We start from the raw sequence: 14,886 nt of genomic DNA, 5'->3' as shown, positions 1-14,886 counted from the left end.
ATTAGCATCGATTAAATTAACAATCGCTGTTGGCCAACGTTAATTTTGTCATCTGTTGAAAGATTTTCAAACCAACAGCAGCAACCACATTGACAGCGCGCTGGTTCTCGCCAATGTCATCATACGCTCTCCGAAACACCGCGGAGAGAGAGAGTGTGTGTACATGTGTGTGTATATGTGTGTGAGAGAGAGAAAGCAAAAAAAGATAGAGACAGGGAGTGTGTGTTGTGGTGTGTCTGTCGAATAATCAAACAAAGCAGTTCAGTTATTCCCTGAACGCGTCGTAACAAGAACATCAACGAAGATCATCGGAAGTTTGCTTAATTTTTGGCGAAATTAAAGTTTAATGAACGATTCCAGTGTAAAGCCGTGGCAACGTTGGAAGTGATTTGTGTTGATGCGTGTTGCCATCGAACAATCGATTAAAATTAAGCACCATTACTACTATCTCCTCGAGCACGTCTCGCACGTTGTGTTGGGTGTTTATTATTTTTTGCTTTCTTTGTTGCGTATGGCAAACCGTGTGTGCTATCAAAAACGCACTCACACAATTTATTAATAAAAACGCGATAGTGAAAGAAAATAGACCGGTGGTGGTTGAATTTGTCATCCACCGATATTTAGTCGGCGCTGCTGCGTACCGCTGAAGCTGATCTATGACACGCGTGGTTGTATTTATTGCGCTTTGAAACGAAATTCTCCGAACGTCGTAGCCGTTGCTGTTGGAACTGGGTTGTAAATGTAAAACCACACAGCTACACCGAACTGCAATTCCTGCAAAAAACAAAAACAAATATCCAACAAAACAAAGCCTAAACAATACTGGTCTGCTGTTGGCTTTTCTAGTAAATCCAAAACCATTCCTTTTCGCCCCGTACACGCGGTCCACTGCGATCTGTGGCAATCGAGTCGTCCTGCTTGCGATTGGCGGAGCGAGCGGCGCACGACGAGCTCACCAACACACTCGCACCCGAAACGTCAAATCGTTTCGCTCGAAACGCCAAAAATCGCGCGTAAAGAGAGTGTGTGCGTGCTTGTAAAGGGTAGGAGATAGAGCGAGAGAGAGAACCAGCGAGCGAGCGAACCGGAGAGCGTGTTTGCGAACGTACACTCAGCTGAGCATCGGAGGTAAGAGCAGCAAATGACGGGAATACCATTTTCCACCTTTCCTTCGCCCAGAGTGCACGGGAAATGCAGTGCAGTGTGCGATTTGGCTGGGCTGTTTGAAAGAACGTGATTTCTATCATTTCCATCGTTTGTTCTCGTGCGATTCCAGTGTGCACCGAACCGAAAGTGGTGACCGTGTGTGACGACGTTTCCGAGAAGCTGCCTTTGCGTGTTTGGTGAAGACAGAAAACGCGCCGCTCAACCATGGAGCGACCGAATCCGGCCAATGGTTCACTGTCGGCCCCGTCCCTCCCGTTGCTAACGCCAGCCACCACACGTAGTATGAGCGGCGGCCAGATGATCATCCTAGACTCGCCGCCCCGCAACTACTCGTCCGCATCGTCGCTGCACCTAACGGCAAGGGCTCCGATGGTAGCGCCACCCCGCCCGGACACGTCCCTCGGCAGCAAGCTCACGGTCGTCCCGTGCGGTGGTGCCCCAGCCCGGGCCGGAACCGTTGCCCTGCCGCACCGCACGCGCCACATGTCGATCGACACGCGCGACAGAAGGTTCCTGCTGGATGCTGGCAGTAACAATGCACCCTATGCCCTTCCCGGGGCCAGCTTCCCGGGCCACGGCAACGTCGTAACGGTAACGTCGGATGCGAGCGGTCGTAATGTGGTGCAGTTCGGTTCGTCGCAGCAACTTCATCAAACGCAGCAGCCTTCGCCACCGCCGGTACGCGAGATCTTCGTGGGACGGAAGGAGTCGACATTTGCGCCCCCGCCGCCGCCGCCGCCAACCACAACATCATCATCATCATCAGCGGGCCGAACCGGTCCAAATCTAAACGCTGACGTCTACCACCACCACCAGCAGCCCAATCTACCGATGGTAAATCAAATTCGCTTGCTAAATTACGTTTATTTCAGTGTGCAGTTAGCAGAACTTTACATTTTCCTGCACGGATATTCCGGACGCGGATTTTCAAACGAAATTCATCTTTCTGCGGTACACGAAATGTGCATTCCACGAACACATTCGAGCGCACACGCCACACACACACACACACACCCGCGGTGTGTAATCGAACGTTGTTTTCGGAGAAAAGTGCGAGAGAGCGAGAAAGAGCGCAGCCAAATGTGGGAGAAACCGCGGAATACCGCGGAATCGCTGCGCCCGATTCGCCCGCCGATGGTGTGCATGTGTGTGTATGTGTGCGTGCGATATTGTCAGGCACACTGACAGCAGCTGGTGAGCCAGAGAGAGAGCCTCCCTCTCTCTCTCTTTCGCTCTCTTTCTCTCTATCTGTCTCGCGCGAGTTAGCTCGCCACAGCACAAGGATAGGGAAACGCTGACTGGCAAAGGCATTTCACGCACACACGTGCAGCGCATCGTTAAACAACGGCAGTCAGCACAGGCAGGCCGCGCCAGTGTGTAATCAGTAGGAAAATAGGCGATTTGTGGCTGGCCGATCGGTGGTGATCATCAGCAGCCAGGCCCAAAAGGGAACACCGCCCCAAAGCTACCCCCGCAAAAGGTACTGAACCGCCACACACACTCGATCACAGCCAACCCCGATTTTGGGGGTTTATTAAGGTAAGAGCGATTTGCTGCAAACTTCACGTCGGTCGTCGGTCGTACCTCTTCCACACACGGTTACGGTAACAACGTCGCCAGTAGCAGCACGGGCGTGATGTTGGGCACCGTTTTTATCGTGCCAAAACGTGTCCAAATTGAAAGTGTGTGTCCCTAGTGCGGAAAGTATTTCATTTCACAAACTTTTGTGCGTCTCACGGGTACAGTTGTGGGTATGTTATTTGGTGCCGTGTGGCGATTGTTTCGTGGTGAGAAGACGGCAGACGGCGACACACACTCTCTGCTTGTCAAACTGTCGTGTGTGCAAGGTTCGAATTATTCGTTCGTTATCAACTTTTTGTTGTTGTTGTTGACCATTTATCTGCTTTTTTGTTCTATTTTTCACCCCACCAGAAGCAACAGGGTCAGGGCAGTTGCAGTGTTTGGTGCATCGTATTGTATGTATGCATGTGTGTGTGTGTGTGTGTGTGAGGAAGCAAATTCAAACGAAAGTAGTGCACCGTGCGCGGTGCCCTCCTTCCACCACACGGTGTGTTGTTTTGCTTATCTTTCAAGAAGCAAAGCAAAAGGAAAAAACACAACGAAACCAAAATAAAAGCATGCATATGTCCCTCGCACACACAGTGCACAGAGAGAAGGGACGGCCGTCTTGTGTGTCGTCGTCGTCATCGAATTGTGTACGGTCGGACGCAAGAAAAACACGTCACGTTGTCGTCCACCCAAGGGTGACCGTGTTTCACCCGCCCCGTGCCCCCGTGCACCAGAATTTCTTCTGCTAATAATGTTGCGCGCTACCAAAACAAAGCAGAGGTGCACAGTGCTCGCACATCATCGATTAAAACGCACAACAACCACAACGGATTTGCGAAAGTGTGTGCGCGCGCGTTGCGCTGATAAACGCGAAATAATAGAACAGCGTTAAGCCCCGCATAGAGCCACACATACACACCACCCACACACACACACACCCTGACAGAGAGGAGCGCAGCAGGTGTGCTCTAACCGTCGACAGTCGTCGCGGCATCTGCTATGCAAAAATGCAAGGCACAGTAGTGTTGTGTAGCAAACGATTCTATTTGTGCATTCGGGTGCACTGTCTCGGGTGGGGGGGGGGGGGGGGGGGCGAAAACAAAAGCGCCCCAGCATCATCCGCAACCGAGACACGCACCAACGGGGTAAATTAGAGGAAAGCTGCTAGTTGCTGCTGCCACTGTGTGACCTACCATTTGCTGTAAATTTCGTAATCACACACTCTCTCTCTCTCTTTCTCCACTTGTGCCGTACATACGCACACACCGTGCTGGGGAAAGGGTGTTGTTACAGACAACAAGTGGTGCTGCGTGATACTGTAACTGTAATTTCCGTTTTCTGTGTGACGTATCCCAATGCATTTTTTCGTCAAGAAGAAACAGCACAATCCTTGTTTTTATGCTGTGGACTGTGTGAAGGAGCCACACACACGCACACACGCACATACGCAAAACGTCGTCCGCGGTGTGGTGTGTTGCCAATGGAAACGGGAAAGCGTTACTTGCACGCCTTTTGTCCTTCAAAATGCGCTCTCGAGTAAGGCAAGAATGTTGTGTTTGGTTGGGTTTGGTCCATTTGCCAGCTGATCGTACCTTTATTTCGTTTATTCTGGTTGAAAAAAAAAAAACATTTACCCAATGGACAGCGGAGTGGGGGGTGATCCTTTTTTCGCACCACTTTGCTTCCGCGGAATGTAACGCGCTGCCCGCGCGCATAACACGCGCGTAACGTTTCGTTTAGCGAAGAAACGCAACCCGTCCGAAGGCCGCAATGGAGCAAGAGAAGGAAAGAGAGGCACACGGTGTGCTCCTACGCTCTCTGTCAATCGCTCTCGCTCTATCCCTCTTGCTCTCTCTCACTCTTTCACTCACTCGCCTGCTACACTAGCACGGGGAGGCTCAGCGAAGCACCAGTAGTGGTGAGCAGCGCACACATATTCATGGTTACAGCGCGGTCGGTACAGTTGTATGTGGCGGACGACTTGCAGTGCGTACGTGTGTTGTTTCTGGTTTTCTGCTCTGGCTAGCACAAGGTGTAGAGTGTGCTACTACTACCAAACTGCTGGGCACCTCGGTCCCAGTGCGAAACACTTCGCACATTGTGCGCGCGTGGTTAAATCAGCTTCGTGTCCGCTCCCTTGTATTAGGCGTAACAGAGCACTCACTGGGAACATCACACCGGACAGGCGAAACGCGTGCATCAGCGCCATCACCGGGCCGCGAGTGAGACAGAACGACGGTCGGTGGCACAATATGCTTTCCCCGGTGGCCAATATATTCTTGCCCGGATTATAGACACAGGATGTACGACGGCTGAAGCGAACGTTCACCAGGTGGTGTGTTGAATCAATTCACAGCAAGCAAAAGAGCAACCACCGAGCAGGAGGAAGAAGAAAAAGCTGAAAACACACAGTGAAACGTGTTCTGTCCTTCGGGATATGGTGGTGAATGGTGTTCCGGTGGAATGTAACGTGCGCCAGTGTTTTCCTAGTGGGGAGAAAGAGCAGCTAAGCTCTAGTGTACACGGAGGGGGAGAGACACACGTACAATTTGGTGCGGTGGTGGTGTACCCTCTTGCAACTGGTTTCATTTTCACCGATTGTGCATGCTCCTCACAATTCGCCAACAACCTTGGTGGGGTTACACGTACAGTCAGTACAGTGTGGTGTTGAGTTGTAGTGCCCACAATATTGGCGATATATTCGAGCATGGCCGTCATCACCATCGGCAGCAGCAGCAGCAGTAGCAACAATCACTGATCACGCCGCGGTAAGTTGTGCGGTGGCAGCCCGTATGTTGTGTGTTTGCTCTCTTGATTAAATCACGCTTTTCTATTTTGTAGGCATATATCCTCTCGCGGACCTCTCATCCACGCGGTGTGCTGGTGTGCTGGCATTTTCGTTCGCCAAGCACTGGGGGCCAAGACCCCTAAAAAGGGAAAAGCGACAGCGTGCTCCATCCATAAAGAGTAACTCACTCCTCGACTCATCAACTGACTGCAGGAAAGGCCACGACAAAGCCTCACCTCTCTTTTAGTAAGTCGTTTCTGGGGCACGGTGGAGCCACCTCGGGACGGAAAATCGCTGTGCGGAAACATTTATGCTCTTCAGCCGCAACGGAGATTTAGCACATAAGAAGTGCAAATGAAAATCCAAGATATAATCACCACCACCATCGCCGCATCATCGCCATCATCGCATCTTATCGGAGTTCCCTCCGGTAAACCGTCTGTGTTGCTCGACTCCCCTTCCCCAACTTACCCCACGCGATTACGTTGTTCGATTTATGGTCTGTGTGTGTGTGTGTCTGCGTGTGAATGAGCGAGCGACAGAGGGCAGTTGCGCTTTCCGCGGAATCGATGAATGTGTTTCGTATCACTTTTTAGTAAAAAAAAGAAGACTTGCACAAAATTATTTCACTTTCCTTCTCTTTCCCATTGGGCGGACGATGTTATCAGATTGTGTGCGTGCGTGTGTATGTGTGCATCACACCGGGTGGAAGAACAGAGCGGAAGAAGGGAGCAATAAACCCTGTGTGGTGTCACTAGTGTGAGCATGCTGTGTGAATATAGTGAATGAAAGGGTTTTTGTTTTCGAGTAGTGAGCGGGTGTGACAGACATTCACGATACAGGGTTTCCCACGATTTATTGATCAGTTCCCATGATTTTTTGGTGCGTTCCCACGAATTGTTGGTCGTATCCCATAGATTTTTAGTTCGTTCCCATAATTTATTGGTATTTTCCGATTGGATATCAATACAATTGGACCAAAAAAATCTGGGAAACGGCCAAAAAATCGTGGGAACGCACTAAAAAAATATGGGAACCTACCAAAAATTGATGGGATCCAACCAATAAATTGTGAGAAACCCTGTAAAAGGGACCCATCACGACGAATCACAGCATAGAGAGCATGTGGTCTGAAAAGTAGCAGCAGCAGCAGCAGGCTATCGGCAGCGCATGTGGTGTCAGTGTGGGCCGATTTTGGTCAAGGTTTTTATTACATTTTCAAAACCTATGATTTGCTGCACGATTCTGTGTGGTGCATTTAGTGCAATTAATTAGTACCCCTTTTCAAGCATTTCCGTGTGCCCCCGCCCCGTCTATTATTTAGAAAGCTTCCACATTCCACTTCTCTAGGCGCATCTGTCACACTCCGTGCTGGTGGTGCTGTTGTTCCGTTACCGTGTTTGGCAGGTGTGGTATTGGTGTGTGCTGCTCACACGTGTTTTGAAAAACACGAGCATAGTTTTTAGTGTGCCCGACATACTGTGACGCATTTATTCGATGTAAGCTTACGCATCACGGAACGTGAAACCCGACCGCTTTTTCCAACCCGACCCAACTGCTCGCAAGCAGTTTGACAGTAGCAACACACAGGCATGTGATACGCACCCGCGACGGTGTGTGCGAGTATGTGTGCATGTGTGTGTGTGGATGCTGTAGTGTGCCGTGCCTTCCAAACTGTGTGTAAATTGCAGCCCAGGTCGGATCGATCGTTCAGTTGCTGCTAGCAACGGCGGTTCTGTAAGATCTGCCCGTTTGTTTCATTTTGCATTCGGTGTGTGCTGCTGTGGTGCACAAACAACCACAACAAGAAAGCTCTTCCGTGGCGCAATTGTCAAAATTCATTCCGATACGACGCAGGCAGGCAGGCAGGCCCAGGCCAACTGCTCGGCTCGATCATCGAGCGTTTTCAGCGATAGTGTGTCAATGCCGTGCCGTGCCGTGTGTGTATGTTGTGTCTGATTGTAATTGGGATTAAAGTGTTGTTTTACCATTAAGCAGTACGACAAGTAAGTGTGCACTGTAAACCAGGGTGTGAAACCCCAGCAATGAAGCATGCTGACACACACGGGTGTCGCTCGCCCCCTCTCCCTCTTGCACTGTCGGCAGAACCGAGTGAGAAGCTGCTGCGCCTCTTGGTGTTTGGCCGTATCGGTTGGGACGGTGTTTGCTGCACCGAGTTCCGAGTCCCTAATCAGGCCACAACAATAGCATCATCGAGGCAAAAATACCTCTTTCACTCTTCCGCAGTGAAGTGTGTGTCACATGGCGCACGTACGCACCAAATCGTACGGTCCCCACACAACTCGCCCGCTCGGTTTTTGTGCGACGTGTGTGTTGGTAGTGCCGATGCACCGACAGCAAGTGCATCCAACACACCAACAAGACACACACACACACATACGTCACTATCGATCATATCATATTGTTGTGTGTTTTTATGCACCCGCGACACGCGTTCGGAGGGAAAGGGTACGAGAGTGAAAACAGTTCCCCCCACCCCGCAAGAAGGAAAGGGTGTAAATATGCAGTTTGTCGAGCCGATTATGACACGTGGTGTGTATGTCTGCAGGATACGCTGATAGTAGGAATTCAATATGCATAGTTGGAGGAGAGAGAGCGAGAGGGGGAAAGCGAAAAACGCCACATAGGTGGTTCTTATGGGAAACGGTTAAATTAAGGTCATGCCAGTAAACCTTCTTGCACCCGTCGTCGTCGTCGTCGTCGTCATTGTTGTTGTTGCTGTTCTTAAAAAAACTTTCTAAATACTTAAATGCTTATGAATGAACGTACGAAAAGTAGCGCTCGTTTGCCAACCGTTTGTAAACCGACCAAAGTGACTCATTTCCATTAACCCTGTTTTCTTACCCATTTTTCCCTCTCTCCCTTTAGCAATACGGTACCGTGACTGTGCAGGTTGGCAACGCGAACAGAATGTCCTACCAGCAGGCAAAAATTGGTCAATCGACAATCGTGAATCAAACCGCCGTGCCGGTGCTGCCCATCCCCAGCGCAACCGTCGTACTGCCGGCGACGGTGTCCGGGACGATCGGCGATCTGAGACTAAGCAGCAGCAGCAGCTCGGCACCGTCCGGCATGAGGATGTATCGCCAGATTGCACCGAAACCTGCCCTCACCAGCACCACCAACACCACCATACACAGCTTGATGGCCACCAGCTCGTTAATAACGTCCGTGCCGACGATGGTAACGCCGTCGGTTTCCATCAGCCCGACCGTGCAGCTGCCGACCGCCGATCGTTCGCTCAGTTCGGGCAGCGTTCCGATCGCCGGATCGTTGGTCGTGCAGCCTGTAGTGTCATCGCACCTGCAGCTAAACCCGCAGCCGCTGCTGCACACCCAGCAATCTACACTGTACGCGGGTGGATCGAAGCTAGTGCTGCCCCTTGGCACCACGATTAAGGTGACGCAGGGTGCGATCGATCAGCAGTTGCAGCAGCAACAACAGCCGCAAAACCAGCAGCAGCATCAAGCGACCATACAGTCCATTCCGGTGGCAATTGCCAACACGTCGCTTCATGCCGTGGTCCATGCCGCTGTCACGCCGATGCAGCCACCGGTCAGCTCCATCTCGATCACGCCGCAGCTCCCAGCCCAGCAGCAGCAGCAGCAAACAAAATTGCTGCTAAACGCCGGAAGAAGCGCTGCACCACCTACTGCCGCTGCTGTCCGTGCCGTTGTCAGTGGAAATGTTCCGCCCCTGTACGTGCCGCCCAACAAAGGGACGATCGCTGCCGGTGGAACTGTGATCAAGCCCACCGTCACATCCGTAACCGCTGCCGTCCACAGCAAGGCCGAGCTAGATGCTAGTCGGATGAGGCTAGCCGCGGCAGGAGGTGCTGCTCCCGACAGTAGCGTTGCTGCGCACCGACAGCTGCCTGTCGACACCCTCAAAACCCAAGCCGGTGGCAATGCGGTAGAGCAGCAGGAGCTGAGGAAACCGATCAAAGCATTCCCCATCCCCGTGCTGAGTCCGTTCACCGTGCCTAAGATGGTGCAGCACCAGGAGCAACTGCTGCCGGAACAAACGGTCGCGCCGGCGGAAGTGTACGCAGCCGGTCGGCTGGTGATGATGCCCAACAGCGCACCGATCGTGGTCGCCCAGACCAGCAACTTCCACGGGAGTTTGTCGCTTCAGCTGGAAAACCAGTCGGCCGATGCGATGGTGCTGGAGGACGAACTATCGAACGACGAGGGCGACCAGCTGGTAATGGATCTGGGTGAAAGCAATACGCACGAGCTAGAAGACAAGGACACCTCAGTAAGCTACGAAAGTGCGGACGGGCTGACGAACGATACTGCCATACTGCGGGACGCGCAGCAACAGGACGGGCAGGTAGCTCAAGAGATCGTATACTTTGACGAGTCGAATCCGGACGATGGGTCCAACGCGGCGACGATCGAAATACCGGAAACGGCACCCTCCAGCCAGCTGGAAGTGCCGCGAACGCCGGAAAAGGGCTCTCCGGACCTGGCAGGCGCCACCACCACCAACATAAGCCCGCGCTTACAGAAGCGCTCGTCGTCCGAACATCAGCGGGCAGCCGAAGTCGTCCACCCCTACCAATCGCACCCCACCACTTCCGGCGGGACAATTGGGCGCCGTCGGTATTCGGAATTCGCTACGACTCGGCAGCCGCCCGCGGTTGTTAAAATACAGTTCACCCGCGAACACTACAACATTCCGCTGCGGCCGCACGGAAATTCGCTTGAATCGAACAAACTGTCGCTAACGCCGATCGATGCGCCCGTTAACGCACCGCCTGCCACGACCCCAATGCAGCCCGATGCAGCTCTGCTACCGCCGGTGCCACTGCACGATGTGATGCTGCTGTGCAACGAAAAGCTGGAGCTTCCGAAGCGTCTGGATGAGGTGCGAAAGAGCCGGCCCTCGGGCGCTGCCCAGAAGAAGCACGCCAAATTGCAGCAGCCCCCCGTCCCCGTCCACGGCGAGCTCGAGGCGCATGGCAGCGAGATGATCGAGCCGGAGCTGATCGCGCTGGACGAGGTGGTGCACAAACGGCAGCGGCTGGGAGAGGAGCACACGGCAGAGCGCAGCTGCTTCATCAACAGCCGCTCCACCTCGACGTCCTCCGACAGCAATATGGCGGTGGGTAAGGCAGGCCGCAGCAATCCGCCGACGGTGGAACCGCTACCGTCCAGGAAGGGCGGCTCGAAATCGCGCGCCACCGGTGGCAAATTACCCAGGTCCCAGGGCGCGCAGGCTATTACACCGTCCGAATCGTCCCTCAGCCTGCAGGACGAGGGCGGAGCCATGCACGATACGTCGACGGTGGCGGACCATCTGCGCTGGTGGGACGGCGTCGGGTACATGAACGAGAGCACGCTGCGGTTTGAGTTCAACAAGTTCGGCATGGTGCAACCGCTGTCCGCCGCGGAGTACGAGAGGCACTGTGCCACGGATGTGTACAAGGATCTGCAGCAACCGATAGAGCTGCGACAGTCGCAGCAGCAGCAGCAGCACGCACAAACTGCTGTCAATCGAGCCCGCACGACGACGCTGAAGGACGCGGGAGATTCGTACAAGTGCGAGGTGTGCCACAAGCAGGGTCGGGCGGCCGATTTCGTTACGCCCGAGCTTTGCAGCATCAAGTGCCTCGGCAGCAACAATAACACGGCTCTGCGCAAGTACATCCTGCACTCGACGCACGCGCTCCAGCAAGCCGCTGGGTCGTGGGAGGGAAATGTAAAGCCGGCGGCGAACCGGCCGTCCCCAGGCAGCCTGGACGGCGCCAAACACTCCAAGGAAGACGGCAAAGCAACGGCGGGCAAGAAGAAGCAGCCGGCGAAGAAGCCCGCCACTAAGAAGGCGACACCACCGTCCTCCGTGCCCACCAGTCCTTCGTCCGCCAGTGACGACGACTCGATGAGCTCGCTGAGCCTCAATTCGAGCACCTTCCTGAAGCGGCAAACGCTGCGCGACTTCCTGCCCAACATACTGGACGAGGAGAACAACAATCCGGAGCCGGCTGCTGCTGCTGCTCCACCGGCAGCTGCCACCACTCCCACGATCGATGAAAGCGAAGAGACGGAGTTCCAGTGGCAGCAGTACCTGAAGCAGGTGGTGGCCGACCCGGCCCCGGTGCATCTGTTCGGGCCGAAGGCATTCCCGCCCACCGAGAATCGTTTCCGCGTTGGCATGAAGCTGGAAGCGATCGATCCGGAGAACTGCTCGCTGTTCTGCGTCTGTACCGTGGTCGAGGTGCGCGGCTATCGGATCAAGCTGCACTTTGACGGGTACGCGGCCGAGTACGACTTCTGGGTGAATGCCAGCTCGATCGACATCTTTCCGCCCGGCTGGTGCCAGCAGACGAACAGGGCGCTCCAGCCGCCCGCCTCGTACGTCGGTGGCAAACCGTTCCACTGGAAGCAGTACCTGCAGGAAACGAACGCGCCCGTACCGGAGCAGGAGTGGTTTGCGCATCTGAATCAGCTGGTAAGAGTAGTTGGGTATGATGGGTATGGCCAATGGGCATGATTTTTACTTTTTCTTCTCTGTGTTGCATCACAGCAAAGCGACAGGAACAAGTTCGAGATCGGCATGGCGCTCGAAGCGGACGATCTGAAAAAGTCGGGCAAGGTGTGCGTGGCGACGGTCGCGGACAAGATGGGCGACCGTATACTGGTACACTTTGACGGGTGGGACGACCGGTACGACTACTGGGTGAGCATTTACTCCAACTACATCCATCCGGTGAACTGGCACAAGGAGAACAACGATACAATCACTGCCCCGCCAGGTAAAACTATTCATTGCGCTTGCTGTTCGATTTATCCTGCCGCGTCTCGGGGGGAGGAAATGATGTTTCAAATTTCTAAACTGATGGTCCCTTACAGACTGGAACAAACCCTTCGATTGGACGCGCTACATCCGCTTCAAGTCGCGCGCCGGTTCGGGCTCGTCGACTGTGCCGGCAGAGAAGGCTCTGTTCAAAACGCGTCCTCCCGTCGCGTTCAAGCTGGGCCACCGGCTGGAGGTGGTCGACCGCAAGCAGAAGAAACTGATACGTCCCGCCACGGTGGTCGCAATTGACGGGTACGAGCTGAAGCTGTGCTTTGACGGTTGGCCCCGCAGCTACTCCTTCTGGATCGAGGACGACAGCCCGGATCTGCATCCGATCAACTGGTGTGCCCGGACGAAGCACCCGTTGGAGCCGCCGCCAGGTACGTTGCTTGATTGTACGTTGTATGTTGAACCTTTGCTTCATTGTTTACTTTTCGCTCTTCGCTTCATTGCAGGTTACGTGTTAAAGACGGGCTCGTTTGAGGGTACCTGTGAGTTCAAGTACTGTTTCGGGCGCGGCAATGCCAAGGTTGCGAACAAAAAGTTCCACGACCGGTTAGTGGAATGTCCGTACAAGCCGAAAACCTGGATGAGCGAGGATCGCAAACCGCTCCGACTGAGCCATGAGTATGTGTTACACGAGTTGGATGAAGTGTTGGTGAAGCATCACACTAAATCGCTCTTTCGGCGTCTCTCTCTCTCTCTCTCTCTCTCTCTCTCTCTCTCTCTCTCTCTCTCTTTCTCTCCCCTTACAGCCAAGTGCAGAGCTTCGTGAAGATGGAGCATGCCGTCGAAGTGAAGCTGTCGGAATTGAAGAAAGCCACTTCCAACAGCAGCAGCAGCAGCAACAAGCTCAACGTCAAAGCTGTAGGAGGAGGTCATTCCAGCTTGAGAAAATCCATTTCTTCCGTTTCCAGTGCGCCCAAAGACCAACCGAAACAATCGGCCACGCAAAGACGCGCGAGCGTTTCCAACACGATGGCGTCGGTGCCCTCAAAGCGCATTAAGCGCGAAACGGCCGACCAACCGCCAAGTACTGCTACCTCGACCGCAACACCAACTCCTCCGCCATCGCGCGATCCCTCCAAGGAGCGCATCGTGCGGTTGCGAGAGCTCGAAGAGCTCCCCGCAAGCGAGACAGCCAACACGGCCACCACGGCCAATACCACCACCACCACCACAAACCCAGCCGTCACCGCCAACAGCAACAACGCTGCCGCGGCCGTTAGTGCCTCGATCCGGCTGGCCCTGCCCGTGATTGACGAGTACGGGCCCCAGCTGCTGCATGCGTACGAGAAGTGGCGGCAGCATTCGCGCTACCTCGACGAGTGCACCGAGCAGACCGGTGTGCTGCGCAAAAACCCGCTGCACTGGACTACGGACGAGATTTCGTGCTACGTCGAGCGGCTGCCCGGCTGTGAGCAGTACGCGAAGAAGATCCGACAGGAGGAACTTACTGGCCGCTCGTTTCTGAGCCTTTCGCAGTCGGACCTGATCGACTATCTCGGCGTGAAGATCGGGCCGGCCATCAAGATGTACAATCGGATCATTCGGTTGCGCCAGCTCGTGACGACCAAGTTCATGCAGTTGTAGAAGATGCCGCACGCCGCCCTATTTGGTGTTCGTGTTGTGGTGGTGGCTTGCAAGTGAGTTTGATGTGTGATACCGTTGTTGATGCTTCTTCCTTTTTTCGTTTCTGTTTCTCATCGCTTATTTAGTCTCAGCTGTAGTTACACTGTTTTTTTTTCTTCGTACGCGACGCACACGCCGAGTACGATTCGCACAAGCTTCAAGTTAAAGTGCATTTTGTAGTAATGCTGCTTGTTTCTTAAAAAAAAACCTTCATTCGTAATCGATGTGTATCGAATTATTACGTACAATTTATCCCAAAAACATTAGCAAGGAAAATGTGCTTTCCAATGTATTTTTGTTTTTTTTTTCTATTAAGAATTACACTATTTATATTAGCAATGAAGAATTAGTTATGTGGAAAACAAAATAGCAAGTACATAGTTAGCTTTGTTTAAGAAGATCGTGAAGTGTTAGATTGTGTTAAACGAAGACGAAAATATTTACCACCCTACAAATAATTTCGTGATTAGCAAGCATTCGCTTGGTGGAGAGAGAGAGAGAGATACAGAGTAGTTGAACTTCCTGTACATATCGTGAACTCAGATAACGTAATTTCAAACCCTTCCCTCCCCCCCATCAATCGCTTATCATGTATTGCTAGTGTGTAAAGAAGAAACAGTCTGGTCCCGGTTTTGAGAGTTATCTTGCGTAGGTGTTAGGTTCAGCTTTAGCGTGCGGAATCGATTATTATGAAATGCTCCGTTCTTCGTTTGGGACCTGCAATAGAGAATTACCGCACACAGCGCGGATTTAGGATAGGATACATACATATATATATTTTTAAGGTACAATGTGTTAATCAAAACTAGAATTCCGTGCCTGAGGGTGTTGTACATATGATGAAGGAATAAACATTACAGCTTACATCCAGCATTAGCATTTGAAGAAGACATCCTACCGAAAATCCG

The 14,886-nt window shown here is 53.0% G+C and overlaps 1 protein-coding gene across 3 annotated transcripts; it reads left to right on the top strand.

Annotated features, from left to right (window-relative positions):
* Window positions 1-234: 234 nt before the first annotated feature.
* LOC1270254 (uncharacterized) lies at window positions 235-14,843 on the top strand. 3 transcript variants are annotated; one of them, XM_061651935.1, is made up of 7 exons: window positions 235-1,128; window positions 1,277-2,001; window positions 8,414-11,998; window positions 12,074-12,302; window positions 12,400-12,726; window positions 12,802-12,973; window positions 13,102-14,843. In XM_061651935.1, exons 2-7 carry the CDS (start codon window positions 1,372-1,374, stop codon window positions 13,937-13,939), a joined length of 5,781 nt encoding a protein of 1,926 aa, XP_061507919.1. In that variant the 5' UTR covers window positions 235-1,128; window positions 1,277-1,371; the 3' UTR covers window positions 13,940-14,843. The 3 variants fall into 3 exon arrangements, with proteins under 3 accessions (XP_061507919.1, XP_308935.5, XP_061507920.1); XM_061651936.1 differs by lacking the exons at window positions 235-1,128; window positions 1,277-2,001 and adding exons at window positions 4,583-5,504; window positions 5,578-5,770; XM_308935.5 differs by lacking the exons at window positions 235-1,128; window positions 1,277-2,001 and adding an exon at window positions 2,409-2,647.
* The last annotated feature ends 43 nt before the right edge of the window (window positions 14,844-14,886 follow it).

Source organism: Anopheles gambiae, chromosome 2 (assembly GCF_943734735.2).
Source record: "Anopheles gambiae chromosome 2, idAnoGambNW_F1_1, whole genome shotgun sequence".
Classification (NCBI taxonomy): Eukaryota; Metazoa; Arthropoda; class Insecta; order Diptera; family Culicidae; genus Anopheles; species Anopheles gambiae.
The sequence above is the reverse complement of the archived record's forward strand: the minus strand, read 5'-3'. Positions and strand labels throughout refer to the sequence as shown.